General features: G+C 39.1%; 1 protein-coding gene across 2 annotated transcripts in view; it reads left to right on the forward strand.

Annotated features, from left to right (window-relative positions):
- The first annotated feature begins 3,356 nt into the window (after window positions 1-3,356).
- The window catches only part of stk38a (serine/threonine kinase 38a), a 28,668-nt gene continuing 9,788 nt past the window's right edge, over window positions 3,357-22,236 (forward strand). The window contains exons 1-8 of one of the 2 annotated variants that reach the window (XM_030055795.1): window positions 3,357-3,479; window positions 10,126-10,262; window positions 12,612-12,663; window positions 13,106-13,228; window positions 15,953-16,036; window positions 19,624-19,747; window positions 20,959-21,113; window positions 21,854-21,965. In XM_030055795.1, the coding sequence (XP_029911655.1) occupies window positions 10,132-10,262; window positions 12,612-12,663; window positions 13,106-13,228; window positions 15,953-16,036; window positions 19,624-19,747; window positions 20,959-21,113; window positions 21,854-21,965 (781 nt within the window). In that variant the 5' untranslated portion in view covers window positions 3,357-3,479; window positions 10,126-10,131. The remainder of the gene's footprint in view (window positions 3,480-10,125; window positions 10,263-12,611; window positions 12,664-13,105; window positions 13,229-15,952; window positions 16,037-19,623; window positions 19,748-20,958; window positions 21,114-21,853; window positions 21,966-22,236) is intronic. The other variant, XM_030055796.1, reaches the window with a different exon arrangement.

The raw sequence follows: 22,236 nt of genomic DNA on the forward strand, positions 1-22,236 counted from the left end.
ATGAATTATTATGAAACAGTTGCTTTGGTGACCTTGAGCAAGGCACCTACAGGGATAGGTGACAGGAGGCTAACAGTTAGCATTTGGAGCATCCAGCCAGTATCCAGCACTCAGTAACAATGAGAGGAAGAGAGCACCACTACTGTCCTACAGAACAGCTGGGGGGGAGTGAAATAATATCACATTTTCCAAAATGGATAAACTGTCCCTTTAAGCTCATAACTGCTGCTGTGTGTTCTTCAGTAGAAGACAATCGTTTTACTGGGCAGCTGCAGATATGAGTACATGGTACTGTATTAATGTGAAGCAGGTTCATGCTGAAAAAGAGCCCCTCCAGGAATAAAAGATATAACAAATAAATAAATAAGTAAAATACAAAATCAGCGGCATGCCACATTCAACAGATGGAAAGGACTTACAGTTGGATTTGAGGAAAGATCACGTCTCCCTTCAGTTCAGCTGCAGCAACAGTGTTGACTTCCCATAAGGAGAGAAGAGTTTAGGCATGTGGGTGTGAATGTTTTCTCCCACTGTATCACTCCCTTGATGGTTCAAAAGCGACGTGGTAACAGGATAAAGTGGCCCACCACAGCTCTGAGGCAGTTTAATGCAAGTGTGTTCAATGAGTTGCATTCAAAGACCAGCTTGCCCCTCTGCTTAATCCAAAGCCTTGTGACTCATGTCAGCTGACTCCCCTTAAGCATTATTTTGCTTTCATTTGCCAAGTTCAAGCAGCAATCAACTACAAACTATGCATACACACAAACGTGCGTGCATGTGTGTGTGTGTGTGTGTGTGCGCACGTGCACATAGATGCACATACCTCTGACATTTTTCTCAGTGATAAAACAGCTGCTTCAAAAATTAAATAAGGTTTCAGTGGGATCATGACTGGAATTCTACTACGCGGACAATGGACGGCCACACAAAGTCATGCCTTAATCACAAAAATATGACTCCAATGACACAAAGCATCTATTATGCTATTTATGAGTTATAAGCTTGTTTATTACAAAGCTGAGACAACTAATGACATGGTATCAAATGAAAAAACTATATGGAAACAAATATATAGTAACAAATTTCAGAAGAAAAATGTTTGATTTACTTTCCACTCATTCTTACATGTCATCTGCTAATTTTGTGAAGTTTATGAAAACAAGGATGAAATGAGAAATTTGAATTTTGTTTGACTGAAAGAGAGTTTTTAAAACAGGCATCAGTATTAGAGCCATGAGGCCCACCAGGCACATCAGGCACAGCACCCAGGGCCCCCACAACCAATCAAGTTGGGTCTCTTTTGTTATTGTTGTGCGTGCATGGACGTAATTTGGGGGGGAGACAGAGGGGACATGTCCCCTCCACTTTTTCAAATGGCAGTTTTGGTCCTCAAGCAGTTCAAGCCCCCCCGCCCCCCACCCCCGTACTCAAGTCAGTTGTGTCCCCCCCACCTCGGAAATCAAAATTTCATCCATGTGTGTGTGTGTGTGCGTGTGTGCGTGTGTGTGTGTGTGTGTGTGTGTGTGTGTGTGTCTTTATTTGTTTTGTTGTTGTTGTTTTTTTTTTTTGAAAGCTCATTTAAAGGCTTGTGAAAGGTGCTTGATTGCAGTCTGCATTTAAACACAAGAAATCCAAAGTGAATTTGTTGAGAGGGTGAAATGAAATCTTTTGGGTGGGTTGTTAGTACCATTGATCTAATCATTGTAGAACGCAAGGCCCTGAAATTATTCTTCCTAGGGCCCCCAAATGTCTTGGGATGGCACTGATCAGTATACATTTTTCTTAGGCACGCCTCTCTGTTCAATGGAAAACAGTAGGAGGGACATGCACACCCTCCAGTGCCGGCTTTACCTGTGTTGGCGCTCTAGACAAAATTACTCTCTTGCGCCCTTCCATGCCCCCAGTAGGTCCCTGAGGTCGGCAGATCAGGGCCTACTGGCAGTCCCACATACCAGGCTTAGAACCAAGGGTTCCTTTGAGTCCGTGGCTCCTAGATGGTGGAATGAGCTTCCACTGGACCTAAGAGCCGTGACCTCTGTCAACATTTTTAAGAAGCAGCTCAAAACACATCTGCTTAGACAGGCTTTCCCATTGGATTACGCCACTGTTGTATTTGTATTTCCTTGTATCGCCTTTGTACATTGTTTCTATTGTTTTTTATTGCATTTTTATTTTCTTAGCATCACCTTTTTATACTGTTTATATTTATATTGTTTTTATTGCCGTTTATTGTATTTTTATTTCCTTTGTATCGCATTTGTATATTGTTTTATTATCTCTGAGCATTTGTATTTTTAACTTGTAAAGCACATTGTGAGTTCTCTCTGGGAAAAGCGCTATATAAATAAATTTTACTTACTTTACTTACTTACTAAAACTGCCTCAGACTGAAAAAGTGTGAGCAAGACTTGGTGCCTGAAATGTCAGTGTTGTTTTGGCCTAAATGTGGCATTGAACAATTTTTTTTCTGAGCAGGGTGAATACAAAAATCTGATCTAATCAAATCAGATTTGGGTCATTTTCATATGTGGTCTTATTTACAGATCTGGTTCCTGGGACCAGTTTTGCAAAACGTATCCTCCAGGGTAAAAGTTATCCAAATGGATTAATCTGAAAACTTATTTTATTTTATTTTCATTTTTTGAAAAAGGTTACAACGTTTCTGACCCTGAAATCTTGACCTTGACTTTGTAATCCAAACCAACATTTAAAAAGCATTAAATGCTGTCTTTAGGTTTTTCAAAACTCAAGGCAAGAATGTTATACCAAAAAAACATGTTAGTTATAAGCAGTGCTGTCGTATAGGGGGAAAGGTGATGACAATTCTAAGGGCCCACAGCCCACTAGGGCCCACACACATTTAAAAAAGTGGCAAGTGGAGTCAGAGTGGACTGACACAATGGTTTCATGCACTTTTACAGAAATGAAACCTCAAAGAATACAGGGGTAATAAACCCAAAGAGATTCATAATACAAATAATAATTAGTTGATTTTATGATTTTTAATTACTACTGCACGTGTTGCATCAAACTAATAAACATTTCAGCATATCACTCGTGCCTGCGTTGTGCTTCACAGTATAGCATGGGGGGGGGTGTCTGATCAGCAGATAATTTTTTATCACTTTTATCTTGCATAGGGAAATTGGATGTGATCATCCAGACCATTCTGATCCAGATTTAAAGTTTTTGGGGGGGATGGGGATGCAGGGGGTGGGGGTGAGTGTCTGACTGTCCCTGGGCCACATTTGTAAGAAAAATGGAATACTGAAGGTGAGCGTTAACACCAGAAGATGGCAGTAAAACAACATTAAGGATGCCAGCTGCCGTAAAGCCCTAAAGAAGAAGAAGGGGGGCGAGGCGGAGGAGGAGGAAGAAAGAACGAAAGGAAGAAAAGAAAGAAAGATAGCCAGAAAGAAAGAAAAAGACGACAAGGTAAAAGAGGAGAAGAGAGAGAACAAACCGCAGCTCCTTTTAAGGTAAGGGAACAGTGAAACTCCACAGGAAATAGTCACAGTTTGAGTGAAAGGCTGGAATTGTAACAGTTTTATTGCTGTAGTGCTTAGATTGTTTAGTCCAACGGGTGCATTTGAAGACAGGTTTACCACATTATTTTGGCAAATCAGTAGCTAACGTTTGCTAGCTAACCTTTCCCTTTAGCTACTGAGTTAGTTATCGTCATCAAGACACCAAGAATAAAAAAGACTTCCGGTTTCAGTGTACAACACGAAAAGCTCATTGACGAGCCGGTGATGGAACGACATCGTGCGCAGTGGCTGTACTTTATTTTGAAGGGAAGACTTGTTTGTTTTGGTCTTGGCGTTGGCTGAATGTGACGGACTTGACGCAGCGATGAACTTTGATGGCTAACGTCAACTAGCTAACTTCACTGCGGTGACAACGTACGCTTGAGGCCAACTCTTGTTAACTCAGTCAGCACAATGTTAAGTTTATTATTGTACTTTTAGCGTTACTTGCTATCGATTACACACGGATATGCTGCCAGTGTTAACCACTAAAGTTAACAACTTTAAGCAGTGTGTGCTGGCTGTCACGAAGAAGTGGGAACTAGCACCAACCCCTAGCTTACTCGGTTGGGTAATTCGCTAACGTAATTAACACATTCTTCGCAGCCTGATACGTGCTGGTTATTCGTGTATGAGCGGAGGTCACAAAAAGTTAATGTTGCTTTGCTTTTCGGCAAACGTGGCTAACCTTACTCCAGACTTGAGTAACGTTAACCACACGGTAGGACTTAAACAATTTACGGATTGTTAGCATAACGAGCATTCAGCCTGCAAGGACCACTTCAGAGTTTGCTGTTTGCTCAACTTTCAGAATTGTTTAACCCCAATATTCACACAAACACACTTTGGCGGTTCAAATGCCAAATGGGATGTTAATAAAATAATATGTTGCTTAGTAGATCAATATAACGATAAAGAATATCAGTAATATAAAGTTTTAGTCAAACAAAATAACACTGTTCCAGTAATACAAGGGGAACACACGTGAAGTGAAGATTGGTCAGTGTCTGTCATTTCCTGTGTTTACCTAACTCCCAGCTAGCACAGTGGAAATGATTGTACACTTTTTCACAGAATTTGAGAAGCCACATTATTGCAACACTCTTTGAGAACATGTCTGAGTGTCTTGTGTTGATACAGTATGTATGTTTTTTTCCTTCTCAAATGTTCCCAACTATGTTTATTGAGATTGTATCCTGTAATTGTGGAGGGACAGCCATGTACATCAGCGTTTGCCAGTCACATTTTGGCTATATTTTTACTAATTTGGCTATGTAATACACAGATGCGCCTAGGGACATACATAAATAATATTTTAGACTTCATGGGATGGGTAAATGGCAATTACATGCAATTACTCTCCACTGGGCACATGGGCACATGCATAAGAATATTACAGCTAGAACCAACTGAACCATCTTGACTGAGCCATAAGCAAAGATTCATATGCAAGGATTTACATACAAAATCAATCCACTCATCTTTCCCATGGCATCCAAAACTCCAGTCCAATAAGCTTGACTTTTAGGAGTGGACAGGGTACAGATGTTAAATTGCAGACAAAAAGGAAAACAAACTTGTGGTTAATTTTGTACCTGCCGTTTCGGGAGATTTGGAAATTGTGTAGAATCAGAAGATGAAATAATTTCACAGGTACTGATGAAGGTTTTCCCTGGAGTCATTCATTCATTCATTCATTTAGATAAAAATGATAAAATGATAAAAATTTGTCTGCGCACAGCTCAGACAAATGGTCTGCAGCCTTTTTATTTTAAGAAGTGAACTGAATGAATGAATGAATTGGTAAGCATCTTCCAGTCTCCTGCCTGTATGAGAATAGCACATGAGGGGGAGGTGGAATGCTCTATGTTATTAAGATTCTGGCTCCAGCAGTTGAGAGCAGCCTCCATGCTGCACCACTGGCTCTGGGGAAAGCTGTCGTCCAGAACGCTGAATGGGTGCTCTTAACGGGACCACTGATCTGAATATTGCCTTTATATTTTTTCTGCTTGGAAAATGCTTTTAGATTAGCCCAACTTTCTTTATATTTACTTGTCCTACCTACTGGGAAGAAAAATATAAGGAAATCCTTGTACTTGCCTTCCTAAGTATGTTGGGGGAAAAGTCATGGTTACATTTATTATAAAAGCACCTTCCTGTCTAACCTTAAGTAAACTTATAATAACAGTTCATGGAATCATCATAGCTAAGATCCTGCAATATTCCTTCCGAAAATTAAATCTCTGCTCTGGTCCAGATATATAGTATTTACCCGTGTAGTTAATGTGCAGTTCTTATTTGTATAAGAAGAAGGTCATGCGTCCAAAAATCTGACAGCCAACACAGTTTACAGTAGCAGTTCTGGAAACATATTTCACTTCCAGATTACCTGGTGTCACAGTCTTCCAACCAAACTGGAATGCAGCATTTTTTTCCCCTCAAGTCCCAAGGTACACTATGAACAGAAGTCAAGAGTGCAGTCCAAAAGATTGGAAATTATTGGTAAGTTATTATATTTCATAGGTTAATGTAACACTGAGGTTAGGATTGCCTAACCTCAGTGTTACCTATGAAATGTAGAACATGGCCTGTATCAAGCATATATGCGAGTCACAAATTAGAGGCTGACCCATTTACAGAGCTTATAATTACAGTAAAAAATAGAAGCGTGTACAGCTTAGAATCTTAAACACGGCCCTGGGTGCATGGTTGCGGCACAGATCAAACAATAGCAGCACTCATCAGTCATCTTCTATTTATCGTGGGCTCAAATGAGCTTGTTAAGAGCACACCAAAGAGCTGATATTAGCCACAACTGTCGGAGGGCTCAGAACATGGGACGGGCAGTTAACCCGTTTACACTGAGCTCAGCTGGATATAAGGATATTTTTTATTGTATATGTGTGTGTTTGTGTGAAAGGGTATTACTGGACATCCTTACTCCAGGTTCAGATGAATTTACTACAACTGCATATGCAATGACATACTGTTTCATTACATATCCAGTTAACTGACTGAGCTTCTGTATTTTCTGTGAACTGGATGATGCTATATTTGATTCAGACAACATACATTTTTAATCATGTTTAAGGGCAGAATGAGTAGGTTTTGTCGGTTGCACTTTGTAAACACAACATTCAAAGTTGGCCTGTCCTCCCTGGCTAAGCCTACCACCAGCAGCAGCAGTTTTGTTTCGTCTACATCCTTGGAAAAAAGGGCCACCCGTACCTCCCTGTCCAACAGAAAGACGATCCTTTGTCTGCTTGGCGTTTCTCGCTAGATTTCCTTGTTTCCTCAGTATTTTTGTACCTTCCTACTGTATGTTGTGCTATATTGATCTGGCACTGTGCTGCACTGTGATTGGCTGGGAGCTACACACTCACTGCCCAAAGGCTAATGCCCAGAAGAGTCCTGAGCTCAGCAAAATTAAAAAAAAAAAAAAAAAAAAAAAATCCAGGCAGAGGGCAGGGTTGCTGCAGATACACACTGTTAGTGGCTTATAAGTGATGATGGAGAGGATTATTTTTGTATGAATCTATACATTGTTTTTTGTACAGAGAGCAGTATGAGATCCAGACCTGTCTTTATATAAAGAGAAAAAAAAACTTGATTTGTTTAGATCTGCTCACATTTGGCACATGCATACGTCATGTATGGTAATTGGGTCATTTTAATCAGTCGTAGGCATTGTAAAATTATGTACTCTTCTCTTAATTTTTGTTTTTCAAACAAACCGTCTACAGGAAATTTTAAAATTGCCATTTTTGCAGGCTGCTATATTTTCATAGTCTTATATGCTTTAAAAAAACAACAGAATGCAACACTCATTTGTGGTTATTAAGTACAATATAGAAACCAATGCGTAAAAACAGGGAAATGTCATTGCAGATAGTTCCAAATGACATTGTTATGGTACAAAGTAGGGCCGAAACAATTTGTTAACTAGTCAATTGACAGAAAATGGGTTAGAATGGGTTAGAATTTTGATAACCAATGAATCATTTTAATAGTTCATCAAGTAAATACAAACCTTTGGTAGTCGCAGCTTGACAAATGCTAAGGTTTGCTTGTTTTTCTGTGTTTTAAGGGTTGTTTTGGTTGCTGGTCAGAAAAAGCAAGCAATTTTAAAGTATTGCTTTTGGTTCTGGTAACTTCTGACATGACCTTGTCATTATTTTTATCATTTTACAGACAAAATAATCAGTTGATTAATCAAAAATATAATGAGTAATTAAAATAATTGATAGTTGCAGCCCTAGTACCAAATTACACTTTTCCATTTTGATGTGGCTATGACAGTTAACAATTATGGTTTGGCAGCTGCAAATATTGTATGTTTAATACAGTCTATCCTCTATATTTAAAAGAATCAAACATGACTCAAGTGCACTCCACTACCCTGTTATCTACATTATTTTTAAAGGCATCTGGGAGTGCAGCTTGAAAAAACATCTAAACCACAGTGTGTCCACCACTAGCGCTTGCACAAATCAGATTTCTTCACCATTTTGTCACAACTGTGTTGTCACAGTATTACAGTTTTTGTCATAGGTCTGTACAGCCAGCAGCTTCTTTTGACTTTTTACTCATCTTTTACAGGACCACAGTCACTTGATTTAATAGTCTCATTTTTCAATTTGCTCTTAAAATTGAATTACTGTGGCCTTATATAAACTGCAAGGCACAATTTAAGAAAGCTCAGGCAGTTTATGGTGTTTTCCTGGCAGACTGCTGCTTCCCACTGGTCCCATTTAGCTCATCTCTTACCCCCCAAGAGCACTATGTTCCTTTTTCCAGTCATGGAGAAAGTAGTGCTGCATGATATATCGTTTTAGCATCAATACTGCAATATGCCAATGTTCAGTACTCCCATTGCAGGATATGTGATGTTGAGTAATGTCACTTCATGCCACAACTTTTTTGCTGCTTGATACAAAAAGAAAAATTGTAAGGTTCTCATTTTCTATGACTGATCTACAAGAAAGGTCTGTCTCATATAACATCATTTTGACTGATTTTAAGGGTTTTTGGATGTTAGTTACACTTAGGGTGTGCATGTACAGTGATCACTATGTGCTCTGATGAAGGGGTGCACTTGTTCAGTTCAGTTGAGCACTGCCTGTTTTGGTTATTTGATAAACTACATACAGAATGCAAAGCCTGCGTGTCACCAGGCAGGCATTCAGTTAGTTGAGGTGGTTTCATGAGTGCCTGTATTCCCATCAGCAGCAGCACCTCATCCAAGTGCTGGTTAAAAGTTAAAAAGTTACTTATGCCCTGATGTAAAACGCTTCACACGCATGCAAAAATTGCAATATCCAGATCTATCTGTACTTATATCTTATCATCATATAGATAAATGAGAAGGAATTGCTCTTCATTAGAAAACTTTTTGATGCTCAAGCCAGTGTCATGAAAAATGGGTTTTTGGAAAGAGGTTATCCTGAAACTAACATTGAGCTAAACCACATAGACTGTCCTTTTATAACTCATCAAAACAATTGCTCAAACCAAATTAAACAAATACCGTAATCATGAAACACTGGCCCATTTTGCAAGTTGAACCTATGCTCAATGCAGCTTCTAATAACCCTCCTCTCATTCTCACGTGGCTTTCCATCAAGGGCAACTATAGATGTGGTCATTGTGCCCAGTGCAAGAACACTTCAAATTGTGAATCTTTCAGACACCCACTCACATGGAAGGAATACAAACGCAAACAGTTGATTAACTGAAATACTACCAATGTAATCTACAGGCTTATTTGCCCTTGTGGGAAGGCATATGTTGACCAAACAAAAAGAGCTCTGAAATTGAGAATCTCTGAACACAAGACTGCTATACGCACTGGTAACATTGACTGTGCCATGGCAAAACATTACATTGAAGCTAAGCATGGCTCTCCTGCATCCCTACTGTTTGTTGGATTGGAACTTGTTACCACCACCAGAGGGGGCAATATCCCTAAGTTATTGTCCCAAAGAGAAATGTATTGGATAAATCAAATGTGTTCTATGCAACCACAAGGCATAAATGATGATTTCTCTTTCAGACCTTATGATACAATGCAAGAATGTATGATCTACTATCTATATCCTTGGCTCTGTGCACTCTTAGCTGGTTGTGAGTTCTGGTGATTAATTGACAATTGACAACCAAGTTAGTACCTCGCCACCCTCACAGGTGGTGTTGATCTGCTTTTAACAGTTGGTTGTGTCTATGTAATGGCTATGGGTTTAAATACATGCTTGTGACTGTTTCTGACATTATGCTCTGATGAAGGCTTTGGCCGAAACGCGTCAGCATTAAAATCATTGAAACGTAATCTTGAGCCTGGTTTTGTTCTTTATTTTATTTTTGGAGTGCCACTTTTTCACCACTTTACAGGTGATCTTTATTTCCATATAGATCAATCTGTTTGTTGTTTGAGAGTGACATTTTGACCATCTTCAGCTGTTCCAGGAGCCACGCACAGTATGTGCCTCCATCACACAGATTATAATTGGACTATAATTGGTTGATCCCTACTCTGCATGAACATATAGTGACTATACTGTGAACAGTTTGTCAGTTCATTTTCTCTTGTCTGTTCCTCCAGGTAAGCATGGCGATGACAGGCCAGAGCTCGTATTCCTCTATGAGTAACCACACCAAAGAGCGTGTCACCATGGCCAAAGTGACCCTGGAAAACTTTTACAGTAACCTGATTGCCCAGCATGAAGAGAGAGAGATGAGGTAAGATACAGATCTTCCCACATAGTTTTGTCACATTTACTACAGCGCAGTGGTTATGTCTGTGGATGCTTGTCATGGTGTACGTGACTGTAGATGTTAGATTGGTCAAAGAGGAAAAGGAAGAGACAGAGAAAGAGTTGCCAACTGTCTTAACCCTCGCACCACCTTGGGGATTTTTGTTTTTTTCTCGTGTTTTCTGGTACATTCCAAATAAGCAACATCGTCTTTAAAAAAAACAAGCCCGGGGGTGCCCCGGTGGCTCACTGGTAAAGCGTGCGCACCATGCGGCTTAACTGGCTTAGTCCCGATCGCAGCGACCAGGGTTCGAATCCGACCTCAGGTCCTTTGCTGCCTTTCCTGCCTTTCCTGTCTATCTCTACTGTGACTGTCAAATAAAGCAGAAATGCCAAAAAAATAATCTTAAAAAAAAAACAAGCCCAACAAACATATCAAAAAGATGAGCTTTATACAGTTTCCTGTGTAATTTCATGTAGCTGTGTTGTTGCATATCTCTTGCTGTTGGGGCTATCTATCTATCTTTCTATCTATCTATCTATATATATACTATTGTAGTTTTAGGTAACAGGAACATTTTCACATTTTCTTTTGCAGTGGTTATTTTATTAACACCACCAGTTAGATTCAATAATAACAAGTACTGAGATCCTACTGTGAGATCATACTACATTTCTTTTCTTTCTTTTTTCTTTATTGTGTGTGAGGTGGGTTTTGTTCGGGGAAAAGTGGGAGGAGAGAAATGTTCAAAAATGAATTATATTGTACTCCCCCATCACTTCATAAAATGGAATTAAGAGAAAATGGAGATTGCTGCTTCTGACCTCCAGCAGAATAAATGTACCTTTGAGCCCTTAAACAGGAATTCTTGGGGACTTGCAAAATTGAAAATTGTCTAACCTAAAACTAAACATATCCCTCATTTCACTTCATACATATATATATATATATATATATATATACAGTGTGTGTGTGTGTGTGTGTGTGTGTGTGTGTGTGTGTGTGTGTGTGCGTGTGTGTGTGCGCGCGCGTGCGCGTGCATGCGTGTGTGTGTGTGTTTGTGCGCCACTGACTTCGGCACCAGAGACTGGGGTTCAAATCCTGGTCACTGGACTTGACTGTGCACTGGGATACAGGCATGCTGGAACAAAGAAGGACCTTCCCCAAACTGGTCCCACAAAGTTGGAAGCAGAGAATTGTCCAAAATGTCTTGTTAAGCTGAAGCATTAAGATTTCCTTTCACTGGAACTAAGAAAAAGAAGCCCATAGCGTAATCCCTCCTCCAGCAAACTTTACAGTTGGCACAGTGCAGTCAGCCAGGGAACGTTCTCCTGGCATTCGCCAAACCCAGACTCGTCCATCAGACTGTCTGATAGAGAAGTGTGATTGGTCACCCCACAGAACATGTTTAAAAAATATATATATATTTTTAACATGGTACAGTATGCTGCTGTTTTTGTATGCCTATATGTTTGTATTTATTTTGTATGAAGCACTGACCTTGAATTGGAGTTGAATAAGCTTCAGCCTATGCTTTGCTTTGTCTTACCTCTTTCATTGGTTGGGTAATGAGTCCAGTGGGCATTTCAAATGCTAATGAAAGCATCTAATGAGGAGCACTGTCAGGGCAACCACATCCTGCCTCAGTCTTGTCTGCTGCAGCACATTAACTAGCCATTTGAGTTGACCAATGTTTAAACACAAGGGACAAAGCAAGTTTATAGGTCTGTGGTTTCGACAGTGTGCTGTCCTTGCTTTGACAGGTGTTACTTTATTTCTCCACATTATAAACAAGTGTGTCTTTTCTGCAGTATGCTTCAGACATCCATTTACTATCACATTTTAGTGACAGGTTGAGAAGAAACAGAATGTAATGATTAGGTTGAATTGGAGCAATAGTTGACTATCTTTTCGACCAAATCAGCTCTGGTTCTTTAAATGAGGATCTTTTTCTGTGTCATAAGTCCACCACCAGCTCCTTTGTTTTACCAGTTGAGCTGAAGATGGCTGCTGTGGCAGTGTTTCTTCATGACATGTGACATTAAGGCCTGAAGTCTTGCAAGTAAGCAAATGAAGTAAACCAGAGACAGCATGCCCATATAAAAAGACATGTTTAAAAAAAAAAAAAAAAAAAGTAACCAGTCAAGTGACATTATTGACTAATTGCAGGATACAGTACATTGGGTGGTTGTGTGAAAAATGTCCTCTAGTTCAGCTAGTAAGGTTGAACACACTTTGGTCCTCAAAGCCAGTGTTTTGTTTTAGTTCTGTATTCTATAATTCTGTATTGCCACCTCAAGACTTATTGATCATTGCTCTTTTCACTTCTTTAAGGCAGCAGAAGTTGGAGAAGGTGATGGATCAAGAGGGCTTGGCTGATGAAGAGGTGAGTGTGAAGGTAGTGGTTTGTTTCAGACTAGATATGTGCTTAATGCATACAAAAATGGGTATTTGTCTAGGAGGATGAGATATGACCTTACGTCAACTCATTCAAACTCGACTATTGCTATTGCTATTACTAAATCAACCATCAGTCTTTGACTGTAACCCATATGTTTTTTTCACCTGTCTGTCATCTCAAGTAATTGGTAGTTTACTACCACAGTTCACGCAGATTGCAGTGCAAGATGGTTACTGTGGCTTTGCACAGGTATTTCTATGGCTTTAGTACAAATACCAGGTCAGCTCTGGTTTTTCCACAGCTTTTCTCCAAGGTTTTGAGGTTAGAAATCAGAATTAGAAATCAACCCAAGGTCAGATCCACCAACAACCCCGTATGAATATTTATGTGTAAAGACAGTTTTCTATGTGCTTTCTCTGCTTTCTAGAAGCGTGTCCGACGTTCTCAGCATGCAAGGAAAGAGACAGAGTTTCTTCGTCTGAAACGCACTCGACTGGGCTTGGAGGACTTTGAGTCGCTCAAAGTGATCGGCCGAGGAGCTTTTGGGGAGGTAAAAGCCATTTGACAAAAATACTTACATACTGTGATTCCCAAACATGTGCCATTGTGAGAGAACAGTTTTTCATTTCAACCAGGCACCGCAACAGCTCATCTCACTGATTTAACCCTTCCAGACCTGAAAAAATTAACTTGATTTCTTAGGAAACTTAAGATATTTAAAATGAAGTGACCATACATTTACATTTGCAAAAAAATTACCAGCAAATTACAAAATTTACCTTAAAATTGACACACAATTGCTGTTGGGAAAAAATCATGAGAAAATTACCAAAACAATGACCAAACATTAGTAAACAAATTACAAGAAAATTACCAAAACAATTATTGAAAATAGAATAGAATTTAAGTACTCTTTTGGACTCTGCGAAAAACAGAGAAATACTTAATTAGTTTTGCCACTGTTGCTACTGTTCTCAAGACAGAACCCTGAAAGAAGTCCCTATTTGTTCTGAAGAATGCAAAGAGTTTGGAAAGATATATTTTAAATTAACAGAGAATTAGAGTTTAATTATTTTTACATAATGATGATGATCATTCTGCACTTTTTGTGTTTTATTATGTTTTAGCTACTGGATCCATGTTTTTGACTTAATAATAGGGTGATGTGATTAGGTTAGGCTATAATTTAAGGGACACACCAAGGTCCACAGCAATATAAAGAAATAAGCAAACATCAACATGAACATCATAGATGAACGGATGGATTTAGTTTAACTTTTTCCTGCATCAACAGTTCCTAAAGCTTCCTAAAGCCCCTGACACAGTCAGTTGCAGCCAGAACTGAGGCATTGGCTGCGACTTAAAATGTGTTTTGGCTGCCTGTGGTTTGTAATTACTGAGGTGTTTCCTGTCTGAAAAAGTCCTGCTCACGGCCATGATGCGTGGACATGTGTTTTGGATTGGCACCCAGTCATCTTTGAAGTGCAGCACACAGATAGTCTGTTCACTAGTAACATTGCATTTGTCCCCTGTCATCCTCCATTTGTTATATATGACTTGGCCACAGATTACACCTATGAATGAGAAAGATGAGAATAATTAATTACATTTGAAGTGATGGTCACTCCGTATTTAAATACAGGAATAATTGAAATAGAACATAATGATATTACTGAGCTGTTGTTTGACTATAGGATAGGAATGAAAGGAATAAATAAGTTTTCATATCACTAAGACATCATTTGGTATCCATTCAAAGTGATGCACTGGGTGTTACATTTTTCCTTCCCCCACAGTGTTCAACAGGTGTTTTAAAAGGGATGAAAGACAGATACCCACACACACATAAGCCATGCTACACACTCAAAGAACACTGAATCATTTACACACTCATACCTTGTTCAGGTATCAGTTCATGGTGTTTCTAGTACTAAAATATATAGCCTACACAGAGATTTTGGCTGTTTAATTATGATGCAGTGTGATCTTAATTTAATTAAGCGTCAGGATTAGACATGACAAAGTAGCTGGTAAACAAAACGAAAACAAAACAATGATTGCAGTCAAAATATTTGCAAAATAAGTCCTACAGTCCTGATCACTACATTATGCAGTTACTGCAGTGACCCTAGTCTAGCCTGTTGTATCACGATAAGAAGAAATCATGTTCTATTGTGGTGCACCAGTTCTCTCTGTCTGACTTCTCTGTATGTGGCTGCAAGGGTTATATGGATTACTGATGTTTGTTGGTTGATTATATTAATACTCCAAGTTAGGGCTGTGGAATATAGACAAAATCTTCTATCATGATATGGGTCATTTCATATCTTGATAAAAATATATAATCACCATACAGTATGTTTTCTGTCAATTTGATGAAAAAAATGTCTGTACAAATCAACCACATTACTACTTTGTGATAATTACAAATGTAAGGCACTTTCTCTTTTCTCCTTTTAATTTGGAAGTAACATTCAACAGAACTGAGGTTTGCTTTTGCTTTTTTGCTTGCCTTCCACTGGCTCGCATTTGTTGCCTCTTCCTGTCCTGCCTCTCATGGTTCTTCTGTAAGTGGTAGAGGAGGTTTGTTGTGTTGGAGTCTGACGCAGGAATGCTTTCTGTTCCTGTCAGACTTCTTTTATTCAAACCACGTTCAAATGACAGAAGTTCTTTGGTACAAATTCCTCATGTAGTCCTAGTTGGGCTGAGTCCTCTTCTGTTTTGTCATAGTTTCATTCTGTGTCACGCTCCTCCACGTTTGTTGGTTATTTGAACCCATGTACAGTAATGGTGCATTCAAGACAACTACGAGCTCAGAATCAGTGATGTAAAGCACTGCTGTAATGCAGCTTTTGTGATAATGGAGATAGAAACGATAGATGAAATTGTCCAGTAGTAGACATTTTTCTCTTGTCCCATGACATATATCATATCACACAGCCCTACTCCAAGCAAGTCAGTAGCAATGAATATATCTGATTATCTCCTTTAAAACCAAATGTTATTGTAGAGATTATTGTTTACATTTATTAGGGTTGATATCTTTGTCTTATAAGGTTGAGGTGGAACACAAAAATGGGCATTGTTGGCAGGTCAGTAAGAGTAATGTAACTAACTAGTTGCATCCTGATGGTTTTTCCTGCACTGAAACACCAAAGTCTTGATACTCCTCCAAGATTACATGTTGTGGTCTTGAAGTGCCCCTATTTTTACTGATGCTTTGCATTGAGTCCCAGTATCAGGTTGACATGAGCAGTGCTATGTTTACTTCCAGGTCCGACTGGTGCAGAAGAAAGACACCGGCCATGTCTACGCCATGAAGATCCTTCGCAAAGCTGACATGCTGGAAAAAGAACAGGTGAGGAGAAGGCAAAAGGGTACAGGGAAAGGCAGCTCAATACAAACACATTGGTATAGTCCTAGTACTTTATTTTTGGTATTTGATATGTATATGATTTGTTTAGATTGAAGCTATTGCAGCGTCAACATTTTAGGAGATAGTCTCTTTATTTGCCATATAGATTTTGACATGTATTAGGAATTTGTCTTGATGAATTGGTATGGCACATGCACACATGTAAAGCACACTGACATACTGAATACACTAAAAGCAATGAGAGTTTATTAAAAAAAATGCACAATGATTTTGACATGTCATCGTTATTGGCTGATAAATGAAATATCCACATTGGACCAGTATGAAAATGCCTTCCAATATGATATACTCAGGGATGCAAACAGCGCGCCGAAAAGCGCATCTCGCTTTTTCGTGGCCATTTGGGTGACTTGTGTGAATCGTGCAGATCCGATGAGTTTTTTTTTTTTTCTTTATCGATCACAGAATTGCGGACGGAATCGTGTAATTAGCCAAATAAAACAATCTATTTTTAACGCGGAATTTGACATAATAACAACTGCACCGGCACAGCACTAGCCAAAAAGCAAAGAAACTTTCCAGCTACAGCAGCGCACTGACATAGATTGTCTAACAAAGTGAAGACTTGCTACTCCGCGCTATTTTCACTGGCTAACAGCTGCACACTGGCTTAGCTTGTCTATTCAGAGAAGAGGTATCACTTCGGCTTATTTTTCATATTCAATGTGTGTTATCACATGCATACTACTGCTCATTCATTGGTAGTTGAATTGTTAGGTCTGTTTGATAAGTAATTTACATTTTTAAAGTAAATAATAATTTAACATATTTTAAAAAAATTAAATTAAAAAATTAAAAAATGTCTGGAGTCACGCTTACTGGTAAACATCCACTTCTTCAAGATAATTTATTATGTTCTACAACTCATAAATATACATTAACACTACATACTGAGTGTTTGTGCAACACATCTCTGTACTACAAAACCCGTGGTAAAAGACTCTGAAACTATTGAGTAATCTGACGGTATGAAGTCGTTGGGAGCATTCTTATAAATGTGTTTTCAAAGAAACTCAGGTAACAGTCAAAGATTGTATTAAGCCCTCTTATGTCATTGTCAAAATAGTTAAGGTTACAGTATCATCAACAATCTTTCTTTAAAAAAGAAGAACCCCAAGTATGGGAATTAATTTCTCAAACTTAAATTATGAACTTTCAAATGACATAGCACATAACCTTGGACCTCATGGTCTGTGAAACATAGTTTTGACTGGATTGTGAGACAGTTCTGTATCACATAGGTAGCCTCATCAGAATAATTCAGCATGAAGAAAATCAGCTTTTATGATGTTCATGCATAGGGCTTTACACAAAAGTTTTGAGTCAGTTATGGCAAACTGGTTTATTCCAGAGCCAACAGTGCGGAATATCCTCAGAAAAATACAACTGCGTGAGGGCTTAGGAATCACCATCGATGAGCCCGTCTTCTGAAGACATGAAAAAGTCATGACAGGATGATTGAGTGCTCCCTCTTGTGGCCCAGTTAAATGTCACAGCTTCCCTTCAGTAAGGCCTGCTGGAGGTGACATTATCACCACTCTATGCAATTTCATTTCCAATTGATTACTCATGAATAACCCAGTATCAGAAATAACAGTCATGGCTCTATGGTTTTACCTTTGGGAGAAAGTTGCTTGTCTTCACAATACAGTGGTACTTTCAGAGCATTATTTGGAAATTTGTGTTAAATTTGACTCCCTGATTCATTTAAGCTCTACCTTTCAGGAAATGAAGGTGTCAATATTTTCTTTGATCTTATGACATCATCACAGGTTTTCTGAGTTGGAGACAGGCCTCCACAGGATGGATACTCAACAGTTTCAGGAGAGATGTAGAGTGAAGGTGAAAATGAATCTTTATAGAGGCTTCAGAATAAACTGGCCAGTAAAATAGAAAAAATATTTAAATGTTGCAGATTTACTTTTTTTTTTCTACTTTCCCAGAGGCAGACAAATTTAATAAAGGCCCATGGAGTCAGCCCTTTTTTATGTATTTGCATGCATTTTGAACTTTTAGCAAACAGGAGTATTAGGCTACCATAACTCAACTAAATGCCTGTGGATTCAGATAGCAGCTACGTGAGCCTTTAGACATCTTGTAATTGACCTTACCCTGAAACTTAAATTAGGTGCAGGTCCGAATAGATACTGCATGTGTGTAATATTGTCAAACAATATGGGGATGCATATGCACCCAAATGCACATACATATAGTATTGACAATTCTTTTTACTCTGGACATAATCTCTGACATAAGTCAACAACGTACATTTTGGTTGACATAAGCCATTACCCATACATAACAAGTAGGGATGGCGAAAATGGAAAATTTTCTTGGTCGACCGCCGGGCCTCATTAATCGGTTTATTTCGGTTAACCGAGAATATTATTTGACTGTCTGTAAAGTTTACAGACAGTCAAGAACGCGACCGTGTCCGTTCTGTACCACAGATCTCCCCTCAGGCCCAAAACCAACTCAGACAGAAGATAATATGGAACACCATTCATCCCAAAGTCAAATATTGTACATAGCCTACATGATATCCTACAAACATTATGTAATTTACGCATGTTGCTTACCGTGGTGTAGAAGAAATCTCTCCTCATGAAAAATATTGTCTCCAGATTCCTCGATGAGTCTGCTTGGTGGTTTTATGAGTCTTGCACACTTGCATGACATACTTTGTTCAAAACTCTACATGATCATCATAAGCTTGGCTCGTTTCTCCGGTCTTTCTCTACTGAGCTGAGCTCTGTGTTTAATGACGTAATCCAAGCCCGGCAGAGCGTCCTGTCGCCATGTTTACCGTATTAAACTGTATGTGGGTTCACGAGCAACTGCTTAGCTTTCAGGAACAGTTGGAATTTTTTCAACAGAACAAACTTTACAGAAGTTACGGTATTTACAATATGACATGCGCATTTGTGTCGGCAACGACACGTTCGGCCTTAAAATTAACCGACAAGATTATTCGGTTAAAGTTCAAACGGTCAACAAGCGGTCAAACGGCCACTGGTTAGCATCCCTAGTAACAAGTAATGTTAGCTAGAGAACCAACTTTGCAAACTGTAAGAGCATAGTTCACAAAAAACTTTGACATATTTTGGTGCAAGACCAAATGGCTGTGTAGCTACATTTACCAGGTTAGTTTGATATCTTTCAACCATGTGTGTGTGTGTGTGTGTGTGTGTGTGTGTGTGTGTGTGTGTGGTGTAGGTATTGCTAATGTTGTGGGGACATAAATCTGTTTACACAATCATGTTGTGGGGACTCGCCTCCCTTATGGGGACAAAAAGCAAGTCCCCATATGTGGAAATCATTAATTTTAGGGTGAAGACTTGATTTAAAGCTAAGATAACTTTAGGGTTAAGGTTAGGGTTAGGGTTATGGTTAGGATACATCTCCAGGAAATGAATGTAAGTCAATGTAATGTCCTCTGAAGTGATGGAAACACGACTGTGTGTGTGTGTGTGTGTGTGTGTGTGTGTGTGTGACTGGCTTTTTCTTAGGTTGGTCATATTCGTGCTGAGAGAGACATCCTGGTGGAGGCAGACAGCCTTTGGGTGGTCAAGATGTTCTACAGCTTCCAGGACAAAATGAACCTCTACCTTATCATGGAGTTCCTCCCAGGAGGTACAGCCTTGACTGCTCATAGAACAGCAGTCTCTTCAAGTCCCCATGAAATGACCTCACATGGCTTCTACGTCCTGTAAAATAGAGTATCTTAATAGTTATATCATCTTGCACTAGTGGGTATAAATTAATATTTCAACCAATAGCTCCTATCATCTTACAGTAAGTAGAAGAAATCTGCTGACATCATTCCCAGTCCCAATTCGCCCCCTAAACATTTACCATAGACACTAAACCACAGACCTGTGTTCCCGTGAGCTGCTGCCATCTTCGGGGACATTCGTATTACCAAATGAGCCAAATGAAGCGAGGGCAGGCAGCTGTTCAGTCTTCTGGATTTCCATCGAAACCAAGGCAGTTAAAGGGCTTGGCTTATAAGCAAGTGAAGTTTGCATTACAATGCCAACATGTGACAAAGCAGAGAGCATTGCTCAGGAGGAGCCAGGTAGTTTTAGGTGTATGGTTTCATATTAACTAGCTGTAGCCTATGTTGCTTTTGCCTAAAATGTAATTGTAAAAGATAATGTCAATGAAATCAGAATTTACCACATTTTGTCATGAAGTAATTAACTGTCTATTTACACTGGACTGTCTGAAAATTACAAAATTATCGTAAAGCGGAAAACATGGTTAAACCATGGGAAAATACAAATCTAAACATTGTGATATTTTCCCCATGAGACAATACAAAGCTGATTTTTAAAAGTCAACCTCTCATTGTCCAATATAGCCATTCATTTGAATTAGGCAAAGCTGATTATTATCATTCTTTTTATTTATTGATTCAGTCTTTTTTTCATTTATGTGTCCAGTCTCAGCCATAGGGTTTTGATCAGAACAAACAAACACAAACAATATTAAGAAAATACATAATCTTAAGTTTGTGTATGTGCCAGTGATGCAACACAGGAATACTCTTTATGGATTATGGGCAGCACTTCATATCTCCAATAAAACTTAAAACAACTCTAGTAACAGCTGGCTGGTGATGCAGTGTAAATAGTGAGCGATGACCCCGACCTGTTGCTGCAGTTCAGAATTGCCCGTCCTTGGTTTCCCCTGATAGCAAACATTCTGTGTGGAGGATACAGCTCCATAGTGCCAGTATTTACTACTGGACATGATGATAATTGACTTCCATCTGATGTCATTGGATACATCTCTATATAATAACTGCTCGTTTCTTTGTGGGCTTTGCTGTTATCATGCAGGAGACATGATGACCCTGTTGATGAAAAAGGACACTCTGACAGAAGAAGCCACCCAATTCTACATAGCAGAGACGGTACTAGCCATTGACTCCATTCACCAGCTAGGCTTCATCCATAGAGACATCAAGCCAGACAACCTGTTGCTGGATTCCAGGGTGAGGATGAGTTGTGGACACATTTAACATTAGATTAGATCTTGGTTGGTCAGTTTCTTGACAATTACCTCCACCAACATAGTTGGACAGGGTTTAGGTTTTCACCCCATTCTGTCTGTTGTTTTATAAAGATACAGTATCTCAAAAAGTTATGATTGTATTTGCACAAAATTTTGTGGAAAAGGTTAGTCATGCACCAGTAAACAGCCAGTTAATGTTTCATGCTGATTGATCAAAATAGGCATTGCGGTGGGTGTCGCCATCACAGAAAGGCTGATAACTTCTCTGAAGTTGTTGTATTCCAATTTGCCTAAAGGTTTACCGTCAACACAACCTCAGCTGTAATAGTGCTGACTGTGACTGTGGACATAAACTCAATGAAAAGATTTTGCATGATTTAAAAAAAAAAAAAAAAAAAAAAAAAAAGTTCTCTTGTTGCATCCTATTAAGCAGCACTAGAGCTGACAGAAGCCAAAAATCCATTGTGTGATGGAGAGACAGTGAATGGGTGGAAGTCTGGATGTGGTTATGCTGCCTTGCAGGTCACTGCTGCCCTTCATGATGACTTAAAATATTTTTTGGCCCTTATCCCAATAAAAGTTGCCCATCCCTGATATACAGTAATGGGAGGATTGCATTGTATTACACAAAGCATGATATTTAACAGTCAGAGCATCCCTCCATGGTTGGTTGAACCACACAGCGAACTTCAGTTTACATGGTTTGTGTTGTATTTCCAGGGCCATGTGAAGTTGTCCGACTTCGGTCTGTGCACTGGGCTGAAGAGGGCTCACCGCACAGAGTTTTACAAGAACCTCAACCACAGCCTCCCCAGTGATCTCAGTAAGCAAAGTCAGGCAAACCATTCCAATCATTTCTCTTCATACTAATCCCATTTACATTGCAGTTTGACCTGTAACTTAGAAGTGATCTCGGAAACCTTTTCTGTTTTCTGTTTTGTGATTGAATATTTCATCGAGTTAACTGTCAAGTTTTGTAACTACCATACAGTGATATGTTTCCATTTTTGTGAAGTTGCAGGATATGTACAAATGAGTCTCTGAGAGAGTAAGCTGTTAAATGCATATGTAGGGTTAGGCTATTGGCATGCTAATGTGTAGCT

The sequence above is a fragment of the Myripristis murdjan genome, chromosome 7, assembly GCF_902150065.1.
Source record: "Myripristis murdjan chromosome 7, fMyrMur1.1, whole genome shotgun sequence".
Lineage (NCBI taxonomy): Eukaryota > Metazoa > Chordata > Actinopteri > Holocentriformes > Holocentridae > Myripristis > Myripristis murdjan.